The 15,342-nt window shown below is 40.4% G+C and overlaps 2 protein-coding genes across 3 annotated transcripts in view; both read left to right on the top strand.

Moving 5' to 3' along the window:
- The window catches only part of ATR (ATR serine/threonine kinase), a 42,259-nt gene extending 40,456 nt beyond the window's left edge, over positions 1-1,803 (top strand). For both annotated transcript variants that reach the window (XM_065674923.1, XM_065674924.1), the window contains one exon: positions 678-1,803. In XM_065674923.1, coding sequence (XP_065530995.1) covers positions 678-851 — 174 coding nt within the window. In that variant the 3' untranslated portion in view covers positions 852-1,803. The remainder of the gene's footprint in view (positions 1-677) is intronic.
- A 248-nt stretch (positions 1,804-2,051) lies between these two features.
- XRN1 (5'-3' exoribonuclease 1) overlaps positions 2,052-15,342 on the top strand; it is a 38,503-nt gene continuing 25,212 nt past the window's right edge. The window contains exons 1-10 of the mRNA XM_065674925.1: positions 2,052-2,221; positions 6,585-6,817; positions 8,221-8,318; positions 8,820-8,929; positions 9,027-9,137; positions 9,363-9,445; positions 11,581-11,668; positions 11,793-11,961; positions 12,169-12,236; positions 13,217-13,351. Coding sequence (XP_065530997.1) covers positions 2,147-2,221; positions 6,585-6,817; positions 8,221-8,318; positions 8,820-8,929; positions 9,027-9,137; positions 9,363-9,445; positions 11,581-11,668; positions 11,793-11,961; positions 12,169-12,236; positions 13,217-13,351 — 1,170 coding nt within the window. The 5' untranslated portion in view covers positions 2,052-2,146. The remainder of the gene's footprint in view (positions 2,222-6,584; positions 6,818-8,220; positions 8,319-8,819; positions 8,930-9,026; positions 9,138-9,362; positions 9,446-11,580; positions 11,669-11,792; positions 11,962-12,168; positions 12,237-13,216; positions 13,352-15,342) is intronic.

Here is a 15,342-nt window from a genome sequence, read left to right on the forward strand (position 1 = left end):
CAAGCTACGGTACTGAACTGTCTACTAACAAGACAGAACTTGCTATTTGAGCACAGAAAATCTGGTCTTCAAACAGTTACTAACCAGGCTGTGTCTACAGAACTTTTATTTTAGTTACAGGACCTCCCACGTAGTTTTTACCTTAACTGTTTTTTATTGGATAGTTGCCAACATTATGCTTGAGCTTTAAAGGAAAATGTGTGAGTGTAACTGGTATGAACTACCTACTTTAGTGGGCCCCAGAACAGCTTGTTTTGAGTTGTTTCTCACACAACTTGTTATAGACAGCTTCATTTTCAGTTGCTTATAAATTTGGCCTGAATGTTCCAGAATTCCACGAAAAAAGCTGGGAAAGTTTTGCATTTATTTGAAAGTAATTGTATGAAATAAAGCATTCTAACATTTTTCAAATCTATTTGCATAGCTTTTTCAGTCTTCGCTGGTAAATTTATCTGCAAAAATGTAAGGCAAAATGTATTACTTAACTAACACGATCCATTTTCAAGAATTATTTTTAAAAGTAGGTATCCTTTATTTTCAAAGTAACTGATGTAGACATCTGGATTTTGTATTAAAGTAACATATAGATTTCAAATGCATCCCAATAAATACTTTTTTTTATTTTAAGAAGTGGAATTTCATGGATATTAATAAATATGTTTTTCCTTTGTTTTTAGGCCAAAACCCATGTCCTTGATATAGAACAACGACTGCAAGGTGTCATTAAGACTAGAAACAGAATAAAAGGATTACCCTTATCTATCGAAGGGCATGTTCATTACCTTATTCAAGAAGCAAGTGATGACAACCTCCTCTGCCAGATGTATATGGGCTGGGCTCCATATATGTGAAATTTGTTCATTTGGGAACAACTGAACTATTCACAAGCCATGTAGCTATAATATTCTTGAACGTATTAATCAGTGGTAACTGGTTACTCATGTTGATTTCTGATTATAAGCAGCAGAACAGTCTTAAGCTCAATCCAAAATGTTTGTAAAATATCTGATACACTTGCAAGTACATTAAGAATACACTCGTGTAAGGTGTTACAACTTGTTTTGTATACATATAGAAAACAGTACATGGGAACTGCTTAAAAATTAGACTGCAAATCTCTGCAAGTTTCTGAGCCTGACTATATGGAAAATTTTCACAATGTTGACATAATGCACTCTATAAAGTACTGTATATTTTTGTAAAGATTTTTTTTTTTTCCATGTGACCTTGCTGTATCCATGCTGTATTTTTGGGTCTTAAATCTTGCCATGATGAAACTGATGCAGTGTTTCAATGTACTAAAACTGTTACGTTCCTGAAGGAAATGACACAAAGCTGGGAGTTAGAGGACCCTGAGAGTACGGGTGTCACACCACTGTTGGAGTATCTGTGACTTTAACATATATTCAGGTGCCTGAGTTCTGGACATGGTCATGCCTTCCCTCCTTCTAAAAAGTGTGGCTACAGGTACTATTTTTGAGACTCCATTTCACAAAAAGTGTTTTGACATGGACAAGAATAGACTAATTTAGCATGTCAGAAGGCTGGTTCTAACTTACAAGTAATGCTTGCTTCTCTAGGCATCCTAATTGTAGGGAAAGGGACTGGGGGAGGGGCGGAATAGGGAAGAATTACACTCTTCTCTTACAGTCGGTTATCATTACAATCTTTGTACAGTATCTCTGTTTCTGTTCTGAGACAAAGAACACTATTAGTGTTTGATTACAGTGATGCTGTAAGCGTTGGTTCAGCTGCACTCCAGCCACGTTGGAGAGTGTAAAATTAAATAATGTATTTACAGTGGGTTTGTTGCTCTGGGCCATGAGTGGGTAGTTTTCCTATAGCGCTGGCGCGGCCTCCAAACCGTGAGGGTTTGTTTCTAAACAAGGCCTTCGGCAAGGGCAGGACGCGGGCGGAGCGCTGCCGATGCGAGGGAGGGAGGGAGGGAGGGAGGGAAGGAGGAAGGGGTGTAGCCACCGGCCGCGCCGCTCTGCGCGCCGCTCTCGATGGTCGGCGTGAGGCGCTCTGCGCGCCGCTCTGTGGCGCGGGCGGCCCGGCTGTCAGCGCGGCGCGCCGGAAGGAGGGCGGAGCGTGGCCCGCGCTTGTTTGGGTCCGGCGGAGCTGCGAGGGCGGCGGAGCGGTGGCTATGGGGGTGCCCAAGTTCTACCGGTGGATCTCCGAGCGGTACCCCTGCCTCAGCCAGGTGCTGAAGGAGCATCAGGTAAGCTGTGAGCGGAGCGCCGCTGTCTGCCATGCGCCGGGGCGGAGGAGGGGGTCCTGCCTGGCCCCTCGGCGGGGTGAGGCAGGGCGCCCGGTCCCCCTGTCCGGGCTTGCCTGGGCCGGGCTGGCAGGACTGCGCCTCAGCCGGGGCCGGCTCGCCGGGAGACGGGAAAGCTTCGGGCGGGCGGCTGCGCCTCAGCGAGACCCGCATCTCGAAGCGGCCGAAAGTCACGGGGTGTCGGCTGGCGGCCGGTCTGGCGGTTTCTGGGAAGCGGACGAGGCTTTCAGTGCGCCCCGAAAACCTCAGTGTCGTCCCCAAACTGGCTGTGAGCGCACAGCGGGGTCGGGAGCCTGCTGCCGGAGGCCAGCGGCTCGGATATTCGCGCTCTTTGTTACACGCAAGTAATGTTTTCGGAAGCACCCGAGCCCGCAAGCGCCCTGTTTGTCCAAGAATCGACCCGGCCGGTTTCGGCTTCTGAGTCCCCGGCCCGGTCGGATCTCTGCCGCGGTTCCTCAGCGCCCGGCGGCCCGGCACCCCTCCGTACCAAACGATCGGAGCTGCGTCGCTACCGGGTTCAGGAAAGTTATTGCTGGTGACGAAGAATAGCACAGTAATGACGAGGGACAAGTTTTACAGCTCTACTGCATTTCCTTGTTGTTGTAGGAGTGGGACATTTTGTGTTAGTAGCAAAACCAGAGGAGTATGTTAAAGCCTGAGAAGGGGAAGGCTCAGATAGTGTTTTTAAGAGGGGAAAATAAGCCTTGTTTTCAGAGAAATCATGTTTGGTGTCAGACATCATCTCTTAACTTTTCATAATCATTTTCAATTAGCGTTATGGATGTTGTTTAATAGTCTGAATAAGGGTGCTCCGAAATGAGTTGGGTGATGATTGAAGGCATGTTTGAGTGTTAGTATGTTGTTCCTAAACAGCTTTTGTATCAATGTATCTAAGATGTCCTGCTCAAGTCATACCAAATCTGGATGTTTGACCCTTCCAGTTTCAAAGCAGGTTTCAAAGCAGTTTTCAAAGCTTAGGTCTTTTCTGTGGTTTGTTGGGCTTCCCATCCATGTCTTACACTGTCTGTGTAGCAAGGCGACAGCAGTGTATAGAATCATAGAATAGTCAGGGTTGGAAAGGACCTCAAGATCATCTAGTTCCAACCCCCCTGCCATGGGCAGGGACACCTCACACTAAACCATCTCACCCAAGGCTTCATCCAACCTGGCCTTGAACACTGCCAGGGATGGAGCACTCACAACCCCCCTGGGCAACCCATTCCAGTGTCTCACCACCCTAACAGGAAAGAATTTCCTCCTTAGATCCAATCTAAACTTCCCCTGTTTCAGTTTTAACCCGTTACCCCTTGTCCTGTCACTACAGTCCCTGACGAAGAGACCCTCCCCAGCATCCCTATAGGCCCCCTTCAGGTACTGGAAGGCTGCTATGAGGTCTTCACGCAGCCTTCTCTTCTCCAGGCTGAACAGCCCCAACTTCCTCAGCCTGTCTTCATATGGGAGGTGCTCCAGTCCCCTGATCATCCTCGTGGCCCTCCTCTGGACTTGTTCCAACAGTTCCATGTCCTTTTTATGTTGAGGACACCAGAACTGCACACAATACTCCAGGTGAGGTCTCAGAGCAGAGTAGAGGGGCAGGATCCCCTCCTTCGACCTGTTGGTCACGCTCCTTTTGATGCAGCCCAGGGTACGGTTGGCTTTCTGGGCTGCGAGCGCACACTGCCGGCCCATGTTCATTTTCTCATCGACCAGCATCCCCAAGTCCTTCTCTGCAGGGCCGCTCTGAATCTCTTCTTTGCCCAGTCTGTAGCTGTGCCTGGGATTGCTCCGACCCAGGTGTAGGACCTTGCACTTGTCATGGTTGAACTTCATAAGGTTGGCATCAGCCCACCTCACAAGTGTGTCAAGGTCCCTCTGGATGGCATCCCTTCCCTCCAGCATATCAACCGGACCGCACAGCTTGGTGTCATCGGCAAACTTGCTGAGGGCGCACTCAATCCCACTGTCCATGTCAGCGATGAAGATGTTAAACAAGACCGGTCCCAACACCGATCCCTGAGGGACACCACTCGTTACCGGTCTCCAGCCGGACATTAAGCCATTGACCACAACTCTTTGTGTGCGGCCATCCAGCCAGTTCTTTATCCACCGAGTGGTCCATCCATCAAATTGATGTCTCTCCAATTTAGAGACAAGGATGTTGTGTGGGACAGTGTCAAACGGTTTACACAAGTCCAGGTAGATGACATCAACTGCTCTACCCTTGTCCATCAGTTCTGTTGCCCCATCATAGAAGGCCACCAGATTGGTCAGGCAGGATTTCCCCTTAGTGAAGCCATGCTGGCTGTCACCAAGCACCTTGTTGTTTTTCATGTGCCTTAGCATGCCGTCCAGGAGAATGTGCTCCAAGATTTTACCAGGCACAGAGGTGAGACTGACTGGTCTGTAATTCCCCGGGTCTTCCATTTTCCCCTTCTTGAAAATGGGGGTTATATTTCCCTTTTTCCAGTTGTTGGGAACTTCCCCTGACTGCCATGATTTTTCAAATATGATGGCCAGTGGCTTAGCAACTTCATTCGCCAGCTCCTTCAGGACCCACGGATGGATTCCATCAGGTCCCACGGACTTGTGCGCGTTTAGATTTTGAAGATGGCCTTGAACCAGATCCTCTCCTACAGTGGGCCCAAGGTCTTCATTCTGAAATGCTGGGTTTTCAACTGTTTTGTTAAAAACCTGGGCTGCTCCCTGAAATTTGTGCTAGCTTTAAACTTCTGAAGAATTGTGGCCCATTGAGGAGTCAGTCTAATGAGGGGTTTGTATCCATGATGCTTTCTGAAAGAGGCTGTTATAGCTCCTAGAATAAACAGAAGGCACAACTCAATCTTACATGCTAATGTCATTGTCTAGTTAGTCTTTCTGAAAACTAAGTGATGTTAACTTATATGGAACTCTTGCTCCCTAAAACAGAAAAGAGAACATCTAGATTGTTATCTGTGATCCTAAGCGTCAGCAGTAGCACACTAGAGCACAAGCCATATAAAGAGCATCTGAGGGAACTGGGGTTGTTTAGTCTGGAGAAGAGAAGGCTTAGGCTAGACTTTATCACTTTCTACAAATATGTGGAAAGTCAGTCTCTTCTCCCAAGTAACAAGTGATAGGACAAGAGGAAACTGCCTCAAGCTGCGCCAGGGGAGGTTTAGATTGGATATTAGGAAAAAGCTCTACGCAAAATAAGTGGTCAGACACTGGAAATGGCTGCCCAGGGCAGTGGTGGAATCACCGTTCTTGGAAGTGTTCAAGAACCGTGTAGATGAGGCCCTCACTGATCATTTAGTGGTGGACTTAGCAGTCTTGGAGTAATGGTTGGATTTGATAATCTTAAAGGTCTTTTCCAACCTAGTTGGAAACCCCATTCTTCCTTTTCTCTGCCAGACCACTTAAATATACAGACTGACAGAAAATAGCATCTATATTAGATTTTTTGTTTGCTATTACAGAAAAAAATACCCGGAATAAAAGGCAATACCTATGTAAAACACATAATGATTTTTAAATCATATTGTAGCCATGCTTCTTAAAAGTTTATCTGTTTTTCCATATATATGTTGCATACAAAAGCTTTAGTTTTCATCTCTTTAGAATGTTGCTGGTGCAATGCCCCACTCTCTTCTTATCTGAAACTGGTGCCTGTGTGGCTGATGTGGCATGTGAGCGTGTTGAGAGCAGTTTGGATACTGAATTTGACTGCAGTGAAGATCATTATGCACAACAGAAGACTAGTTACTGAAAGTGACTCAGGGTCCTTCTCAGTCCTGCCTGTTGTTTCTTCTCTTCATCTGCTTTCTGAAACAGTTGTTTCTCTTATGTCTGGATGTTTAAATAAAGTCCAACAACATGCCTTTCAGAACTATATAAAGATAAGTCAAGAGAAAAATATGAAAAGTTAGCAGTGCCTTTTTCAACTTGAAATGACAGGAGAATTTTTATGTATAGTCATATTGGTGGATTAAAGAATAGATTCATGTATTGCAAATTGCTGTTGTGCATGTTGGGTGGATTTTGGTAACAAAAAAAAGATAAATAATGACCCTCTTGTGTCATACTTTTAACAGTGTTTCTGCTGTATGTGCTGCTTGTGTACATCTGTTCAGCTGACTTGCTTCACTGGGAAAATAGTAATATCGGATTGCAAACCAGTCAAGATATTCTTAGCCTATTGGTGTACAGTAGTTTCCAGTGCTTCCCACCTCAGCTTGTTTCCGGACCTCATTACTCTTGGCTACACCTTGAGTAGTGATTGCATTGCTTTCAGCTGTCACCAAGTAGGTACTAACTCTGGCTTTTGTAGATTCCAGAATTTGACAACTTATACCTGGACATGAATGGCATTATACATCAGTGTTCACATCCAAATGATGATGATGTTCACTTCAGAATCTCAGAAGATAAGATTTTTGCTGACATTTTTCACTATTTGGAAGTACTATTTCGCATCATTAAACCAAGGAAGGTTTTCTTCATGGCAGTTGATGGAGTAGCTCCAAGAGCAAAAATGAATCAGCAGCGTGGGAGACGTTTTAGGTGAGAATATTTGTTCTGACTCTGTCTTGAAGAGAGTAAATGCTTAAAAAAAAGTACTTAATGGTGTGCCATGAAAAGTAAAGTACAAGAGTATGAGTGCTTGTGCCTTTGATGGTAGCTTTAATTTCTAGTTAAATGAGGGTGACTACCTGTAAAATGGTGATACTTACAAATAGGATTCCAAAAAGGAAAGTTTGCTTGCTACTTAAATTTTTCTCTGTGTATATGTGACTGGGGGGAAGCTTTTTTTTTTTTTTCCATGAAATTTTCTGTGAAATAAATTTCCAATGGCTTCATAACTTGTGAGGGTCTTTGGTATCTTTGAATGCTAATTCTAGACATGCTGCTTTGGTTGCTATATGGTTGCTATAATATACCATGTTCTCTGACAGTCATAGAAGAAATTAAGTTTCTAATGAAACTTTGGTTTCCCTTTGGTACCAGTTAGCAAGCTAGCTCAGATGTAGAGCTGCAAGTAGGTTGCACATTGTTAATACTAATGTTTTGGGAAGTGTGGAAGCTTCTTTAAAGACTGCTATAAGGAAAGCAAGCCAGTGGTCAGACAGTACAGGGATGGTGAGTGAAAAGTGACAGAAGAAAACTGAGGGGAAGGGACAGGAGAAAATATTTTCAAGCTGCAGAGTTTTTTGTGGGGTTTGGTTTTGGGTTTTTTAAAGGAAAAAAAGGAAGTTGAGAAGAAGAGGCGATTAAGAAAGAGTTCTAAGTAGAAAATTAGAGTGGAGGTGAGAGAAGGACAAGAATCTAAGATAATAGGTGGCTTTTCTTTTTCTGGTTCAAAAGTGTTTATGAAATCCTTGGCCAACAAAGGCCATATTTGCTTGTTTCTCCATTACTTGTGATGATAACTTGTTAGTTCACCCCTTCTACTCTTGTGATATTCCAGACTTGCTGCTTTGTTTAACAATGTTCTTAACTTTAGTATTAATTCTACAGCCATTGTTCTGATACAGTGTTTTCAGATACTTAGACCCTGAGTGTTTCTACTGTTTCAACATTAATTTGCATTTACTGTGCTCAGCCATTGAATGATCATTTTGGTAATCTAAATATTAACTGTATCTGAGTAATGACAGATTATCATCATTACTAGGGAAAAAAAGTTGCTTATAAGCCTTACAGTTGTGTGGGAAACAAGGTCAAACTGTGTCCAGGAGTCAAATTTCTCTCTCTCCTTTTCCTAAACACTCTTTAAAAAATCAACTATATGTATTTTGTCAATAAAGCTGTACTTTAAGATATTAATTTCTCTCTCTCCTTTTCCTAAACACTCTTTAAAAAATCAACTATATGTATTTTGTCAGTAAAGCTGTACTTTAAGATATTAATGTTTGAATAAGATGATTCTTTCTCTGCTCCACTTTTCCAACCTTGTGTTGTTTTAGATCAGCAAAAGAGGCAGAGGACAAAATAAAAAAGGCATTAGAAAAGGGAGAAACTCTCCCAACAGAAGCCAGATTTGACTCCAACTGTATTACACCAGGTAAGAATATTTGTCAAGTATTTAAATTTAAATGTTTAGATTTATGGTTTTGCATCTATTTCCCTATCCTAAGGCATTTATTTTTTTTTTATTGGAGGACAAAATTGATACAGGCTCAAGTTGAGAACAGAAGTTTAAATAACTTCTAATAGGACTGGAATACTGTCTTACTCTAAAAATTTTTTTGGATTGCAATGGAAAGGATGAACCTTCTTAGAAAAAAAAAAACAACAGCTATTGCCTTCATCCCATGCAGAATTTTTACTTCTTGGGTTTGGGGGTGGTTTTTTTGGTTTTGGGTTTTTTTTTTTTTGGTTTGTGTTTTTTTGGTGGGGGGGGGAGAAGGGAGAGGTTGTTTGACTTTGGGTGGTTTTTATTTGGTGTTTTTCTTGTTTTGGTGGTTTTTGTTTGGTTTTTGTGTTTTCAGTAATTTTGATATGTAAATACAGTTTTGAATGACTAGTAAAAAGTTTTGTGTGTAACTTTGGTTTTTGTTTCCAGGAACTGAATTCATGGCCAGATTGCATGAGCATCTTAAGTACTTTGTAAATATGAAGATTTCCACAGACAAATCCTGGCAAGGAGTAACAGTTTACTTATCAGGCCATGAGGTCACTGTATTTTGTTAGTATTTTATTTTAAATAGATGTTTATTTTAAGAAAGATACTTACTGATGAATTTGTTGTTGCGGGGGGGTTTTTGTGCAGACTCCAGGGGAAGGTGAGCATAAAATTATGGAGTTCATCAGATCAGAAAAAGCAAAGCCCCATCACGACCCAAACACAAGACACTGTCTCTATGGCTTAGATGCTGACTTGGTATGTGCAAATAAAATAATACAAACAACAGAAGTTTATAAAGTATATTTGATGTTTTCCTAAGTGCACAGGGTTCTAAAATGAATGTTATTAAACAAGAGCGTAACTTTGTACTCTTGCAAACTTTTGAATTTGTAGTTAAATAGAGCAGCAAAATTGCTTTATGCTGCTCAGATCTTGGATAACAGTTAAAAAAATAATAATAAAGATCTTTCTTTATAATAGATTATGCTGGGATTAACAAGTCATGAGGCACACTTTGCACTCTTAAGAGAAGAAGTCAGATTTGGTGGTAAAAAATCTCAAAGGTAAATTGATTTAATTTCACTCTTTATATGTGATGAATTTAAATCTAAAATATATTGGGTGACTAAACCAGTTGGGTTTTTATTGTTTGCATACTAAATAAAGTCTTTGTTACTAAAAATCCATGAAATGAACTTGTTAAATCCTGCACTTGAATGAGTTTACATGGGAAAGTGCGTGCTGTCAGGACAGCTCATTAAAAAATCCATAGAGCTTTGGTGTGTTGCACTTCATTCTTCATATTATGAATGGAACAGCCCAGGCTATACTAACACTGTTTCCTTAATTGTTTAATGCAGATATTCACTTTTTAAAATGTATTTGTATCTTTGAGGTTTTCTGCATATAAGTAAATTACTTGAACAGTTACTAAAATAAACTCTCTTAAAGTGGTTGCCTGAATGTTTTTATTCTGGATTTGCCTGTTTGTAGTAACTTGTGTGCTATCACCAGTCAGAACAAGGTGATTTGTTCCAGAACTGAACATGTACATGGAGTTATAGAAGAATTACTTTTATAACTGCTGCTGTGACTTAGGTCCCTTCTTTGAAGGACCATAAACATATATTTGGTGGATAAAGGGAGAAGGTGGGAGAGACAGAAACATACTTTTTTGATACATATAAAAAAAGTTTTTGGATAAGACATACAAACGTTTAGATAAATGCATGATTTTTGCTGATAATATATTTTTTGTGAAGGACAAGATGATGCACATCAGAAATAAGTATTCAGACTTCTGCAGTCAACTTTTCACTAATATTCATTGTCTTGGCAGTGTTGGCATGTAACATTGTAATGTTTTTAAAAGACCTTAAGTGTAATCAAAGAAAAATGTCAGTTTCCTCTTTTTTTATAAAAATAATATAAAAGTGTGACAACTTTTTGAGGAATGGGGATTAATTAAATAAAGTATGAAATCAAAGGGAAGTTGTCTTCCCCCCTGCCTCCCTCCCCAAGCATTGTTCCAGGTTTGGCTCCTGTTGAAAGTTTTGGATAATATTGCTCATTACAGGAATTTATTTCTGGAAGTTACAGGAATTGGTTTCTGTCAATATTGTCACTTTTATGAATACTTCCAATTGGAAATCTGAAAATGCTAAAAATACGTGGGAATTAATATCTGTCAAATTACTTGGTTTTTCAGGATTTTCAGGTCTAGTGAATGAAGACTAAGTGGCAGAATGTCTCTAGAGTCTTAGAGCACAAACCTGGATTTGGCAATGTTCTTGAATACCAATATGAAAATTATATTTTAAAAGTGAAACAGTTAGGCCTAAACCTCTTTGTAGTTTAGAGTTCATTTTAGTAATCTTCATCTAAGCTTGTATATCACACCCATCTTCCTCAGAGGATTCTGGCCAAAATCTACTTTGTATGTGTGAATACACAGGTATTTCTGTTGGTTTGTCATTGGAGGTGGTCCCACGTGGTTATAGTATCTACAAGGTGAAATACTCCTTTTTGAAATTAAAAATACATCAGTCTTGAGCTCACCTTTGGTGTAGGTATTAACTGATTTTGGCCTAATGTTGGAGTACATATTAAGTAATTCTAGTGAAGAGGAAAAGAAGGCAGAATATATATTGACTAATCTATGCCATAAACAGTAGGTTAGAATTTTTTTTGGTGCTGTGTTGAAGCCACCAGATATTAAATATGTAGCGTCTTTAATTTGAGCATATTCTTTTCTTACAAGAAGCATTTCGAATTATTGCAAATGTAACGAGCAAATTTAAACATGAATCTCTCTACTCTGTGTGTACTCAGACTAGTTCTGAAATACCTTAAAATTTATTTGCTTTGGCGCAAAGTTAGGTTAGGCTATCCCTTTTTGGACAGTGTGATAATTACTCGGGAAATAGTTAATGGAACATGGAACTTGACAGAGCTGCCCTGCTTTCTCTAAGCTAGCTGTTTTCCATGCAGTGCAGTCACATTTGTTTAGGTTCTACTGCAAAATTTTATTTAACCAGATGAATCCTAAAACAGATTGAAACAAATGTTTATATATTTCTTCTGCAAAGATTTAATCCCAGTAAGATTACTTGGTTTTAGGTAACCTTGGACTTATTAAATATTCATATTAAAAGTGTGTTTATAAATAATTTAACTTAATGTTTTGAATAATTTACAGAGCCTGTGCCCCAGAGGAAACCACGTTTCATTTACTGCACTTGTCGCTTATGAGAGAATATATTGATTATGAATTTTCCCCTGTAAAAGTAAGTTTTAATGGAGCTGTGACTGAAAAAATGTGTGAGGTCTTTTTATGCGAACATGATAATAAAAATTATACTGCTGTGTTTTGTTTTTTTGTTTGCTTGGTTTTTTCTTCCCCTACCCCAGGACAAGATTTCCTTTGAATACGATATTGAAAGGATAATAGATGATTGGATCTTAATGGGTTTCCTTGTAGGAAATGATTTTATTCCTCACCTACCTCATTTACACATTAATCATGATGCACTGCCGCTACTTTATAGAACATACATGACTATCTTGCCAGAACTGGGAGGTAAGAATACTTTGCACAGTTGTGGAAAGTAGAAATATTAACATTCCTGCCTTAATATTTGTTGACCTTTTTAACCATGTTAGAATATTTAACATTTCTAACACTTCTTTTAGACAGCCAGCAAAATTGCATTCTAGTGTCTATATGGTATTTAAATTGAAATTTTAGAATTGTTAATTTTAAACACATACTTTATTTTCCCAATAGGTTACATAAATGAGAATGGACATCTGAATTTAAAACGTTTTGAGAAATATCTCACAAGATTGTCAGATGTGAGTAACTTCAAAATTGCACTGTATAGATTGTTATAGTCTGTTGAATTTAACCTCAGTGTGGTGCCCTAAAATACACCATGCTATAGTTTTAATGAACTGTTAAATGACTGAGTTTTACAAATGGTTCAGTCAGCTGTTTCATCATTAAAATGATGGGGTCCAATCAGTTTGTGTCTGAGCTTATTATAAGAGGGAAAAGGTTGAATCATTTAATCTGTCCTTTAGCTAGTATCTTGTAGTAATGCAAGTCAAACGAGGATTGACCTCATTTGAGTAATGGACTACAGTGCTGTGCAAATGTGTTCTAGGCAGCAATGTTCTTTGCTTCCCCTGCTGGTCAGTTTCTTGTGGGGTAAGCTCTTGGAGAGCAGTATTTTTTGCAAGTTTTTTATGAACATCATTGGTCAAGAGTGATGAATCATTAGTATCTCTGAGGCAGGCATCACCATTCTTCATTAACTCACTGGCATACAGGAGGCAACCTATTAAGTGCCACTGCAGTAATTCATCCTAGAGTTGGGAAAAGGTATAGGTCAGATAGAAATGGAAAGGCCTTGGCCTTCTGCTGAACTTTGAAGGAGGAAGTTCATCTATCTGCTTTTGCTGTTTCAGCCCTGTCTTCTGATTCTGGGGTGGAAGTATGAAAGTGTTGGGTGTGTTGCACCCAAACCTTATATATGTTTTACTGCTTCTAGAGTTAATAGTAATATGTGCAAGTTATCTAGCTACTTTTATTACATAATGCTGCCTTACTGAAGGAAAAAAAAATATGGCTTAGGTGTATGTTATGTATCACTAAAAAAGTAATATTTTTAGTACTAATATATTGGTTTAATTGTAGCTCTAGGCCAAATTGTTCATGTACAAATGCCTCCAGGTGTAACCTAATGCATGTACTATGAAAATGTTGTTAATTTAGCACTCTAAATTTGGCATCCCTCAAATATTTCTAAACTTTCTTTAATCTTCCTGTACAGTTTGATCGTGAACACTTCAGTGAAGTTTTTGTAGACCTAAAATGGTTTGAAAGTAAAGTAGGCAATAAATACCTCAACGAGGCAGCTGGTATTGCAGCAGAGGAAGCCAGAAAAATTAAACAAAAGAAACAAAAGGTTGGTATTCTGTGTGTGCAATTTTGGAATGATGAATGTTACTTATTGTAAATCATTAACTTGATTTTAGGCAAATTACATGTCATAAACCTCTGTGTTGAGGTTTTTCTGAAATCGGAAACGACAGTAAAATGTAACATTTGAGGACCTGTCTGTATGCATTGCTGGTTGTGAGTGATGAAATGGTTAAATCAAGGTTAGGTTCTTAGGATTTTTGAAATCTTCTAAACCCATAACTTAATCCTTTATGTCAATTTATCTCTTCTCGACTTCAGCAAAACTTACTTTTGGGTGAGTTATGGTCAAACTTGCTATGCTTTGTAATTTTACTTTGCGTAGCCTGTTGTCCATTTTATGTATTTCACATACACTGATAGATCATTCATGCATGTGTTGGTATTGGCCAACTCTTTGACAATGAATAGATAAATAGGAATTTCATTGGTGTGAACTATCTCAGATTAAACTTGCAGTTCTAGCTATAACTAGTTAATGAGGAACAGCACCTTTCTCTGTACCTTGACTCTGCCCCACTGTCATGTTCCTCACCACCACCTCCATTTTCTATCTTTCAATATATGCCTTCAGCAGAGTGTAGAGTAGCAGCAGGAAATCCCTCCAAGATCAATCTGTCACTGTGTCCTGGGTTAAGCAGTAGCAGTCAGTATTTTCCTTCTTAGTAACTGGTGCAGTGCTGTGGGTTTGACTTTCAGCCTGGGAACAACGCTGATAACACTGGTCGGTTTAGTTATTGCTCAGTACTGTTTACTCTGACCAAGGACTTTGTGAGTCTCATGCTCTGCCAGGGAGGAGGGGAAGCCGGGAGAAAGTAGAGACAGGACACCTGACCCAAACTAGCCAAAGAGGTATTCCATACCACAGCACGTCATGCCCGGTATATAAACTAGGGCAGTTACCTGGAAGGGCTAGGTCATTCTTGGATGGGGCTGGGTATTGTTCAGCGGGTGGTGAGCAGCTGTATTCTCTCCCCTTGTTATTTTCCTTATCATTATTATTGGTGGTAGGAGTAGTGGTTTTCTGTTATACCTTAGTTACTGGACTGTTCTTGTCTCAACCCGTGTGAGCTACATTCTTTCCATTCTCCTCCCCATCCCTCCAGGAGCAGAGGGAGGAAGGTGGGGGAGTGAGGGAGTGGCTGCGTGGTTCTGGGTTGCCAGCTGGGCTTAAACCACGACAGTTCTTTTTGGCGCCCAACGTGGGGCACGAAGGGTTGAGATAATGACAGATCTGACCAGAGTGTGTCTAATCATATTTGATAAGTGTTTATTGTTTTGTTTTAATAGTCACTCATCACAATGCTGATTTATTGGCTCTCAAAGTTGTTGCTCTTAATCTCAGAGTTTCAGCATGTCATATCTTACTTGCAGCTGGTATTTGCTGTGTTAGTGTTTATCAGCTGGGGGCCTTGGGTTAAGGTTCTTGTTTCATTGTACTTTATGGTAATGACTTGTAATACAATAGAATCATTGATCATGAAACTGATCTTGCTTGCGTTCCCAGAGTGGTCACCACCTCTATACTTTGGGAGGTATGTAATAGAAGTGGTTAGCAATTACACATATTTTTTCCCCTCTTCGGGTGGTCAACCTGTGTCAACCATTCCCTTACCTTCCCAGCCCCCTCACCAGACCATTTACAGCACCATTTGAGAGTTCTGAAGGGTTTGAATGGCGTTTGGGTATCCTTGAGACCTGCCTGCTGATTGTGAATGGGGATCACCATGTTGGCATGCATACAGAGTGTGTTTTACCCACAACCATTTCATCTGATCTTGAAAGTTAAGCAGAGTCCTGTTTGGGTCTTGTCTAGGGTTAGACGATGATATAGGAGAACCAAGAGATTTTCCCCAAGGCTTGACAGCGATGAGTGGCAGGATGTGTGGGACAGTATGGGCAAGTATCTAGGCCAGTGGGCCCCTCCAGTGCTTTGGAACTTCACCAGTGAACAAGTGCAAAATCCAGAAAAATTAG

The sequence above is a fragment of the Lathamus discolor genome, chromosome 3 (assembly GCF_037157495.1).
Source record: "Lathamus discolor isolate bLatDis1 chromosome 3, bLatDis1.hap1, whole genome shotgun sequence".
NCBI lineage: Eukaryota > Metazoa > Chordata > Aves > Psittaciformes > Psittacidae > Lathamus > Lathamus discolor.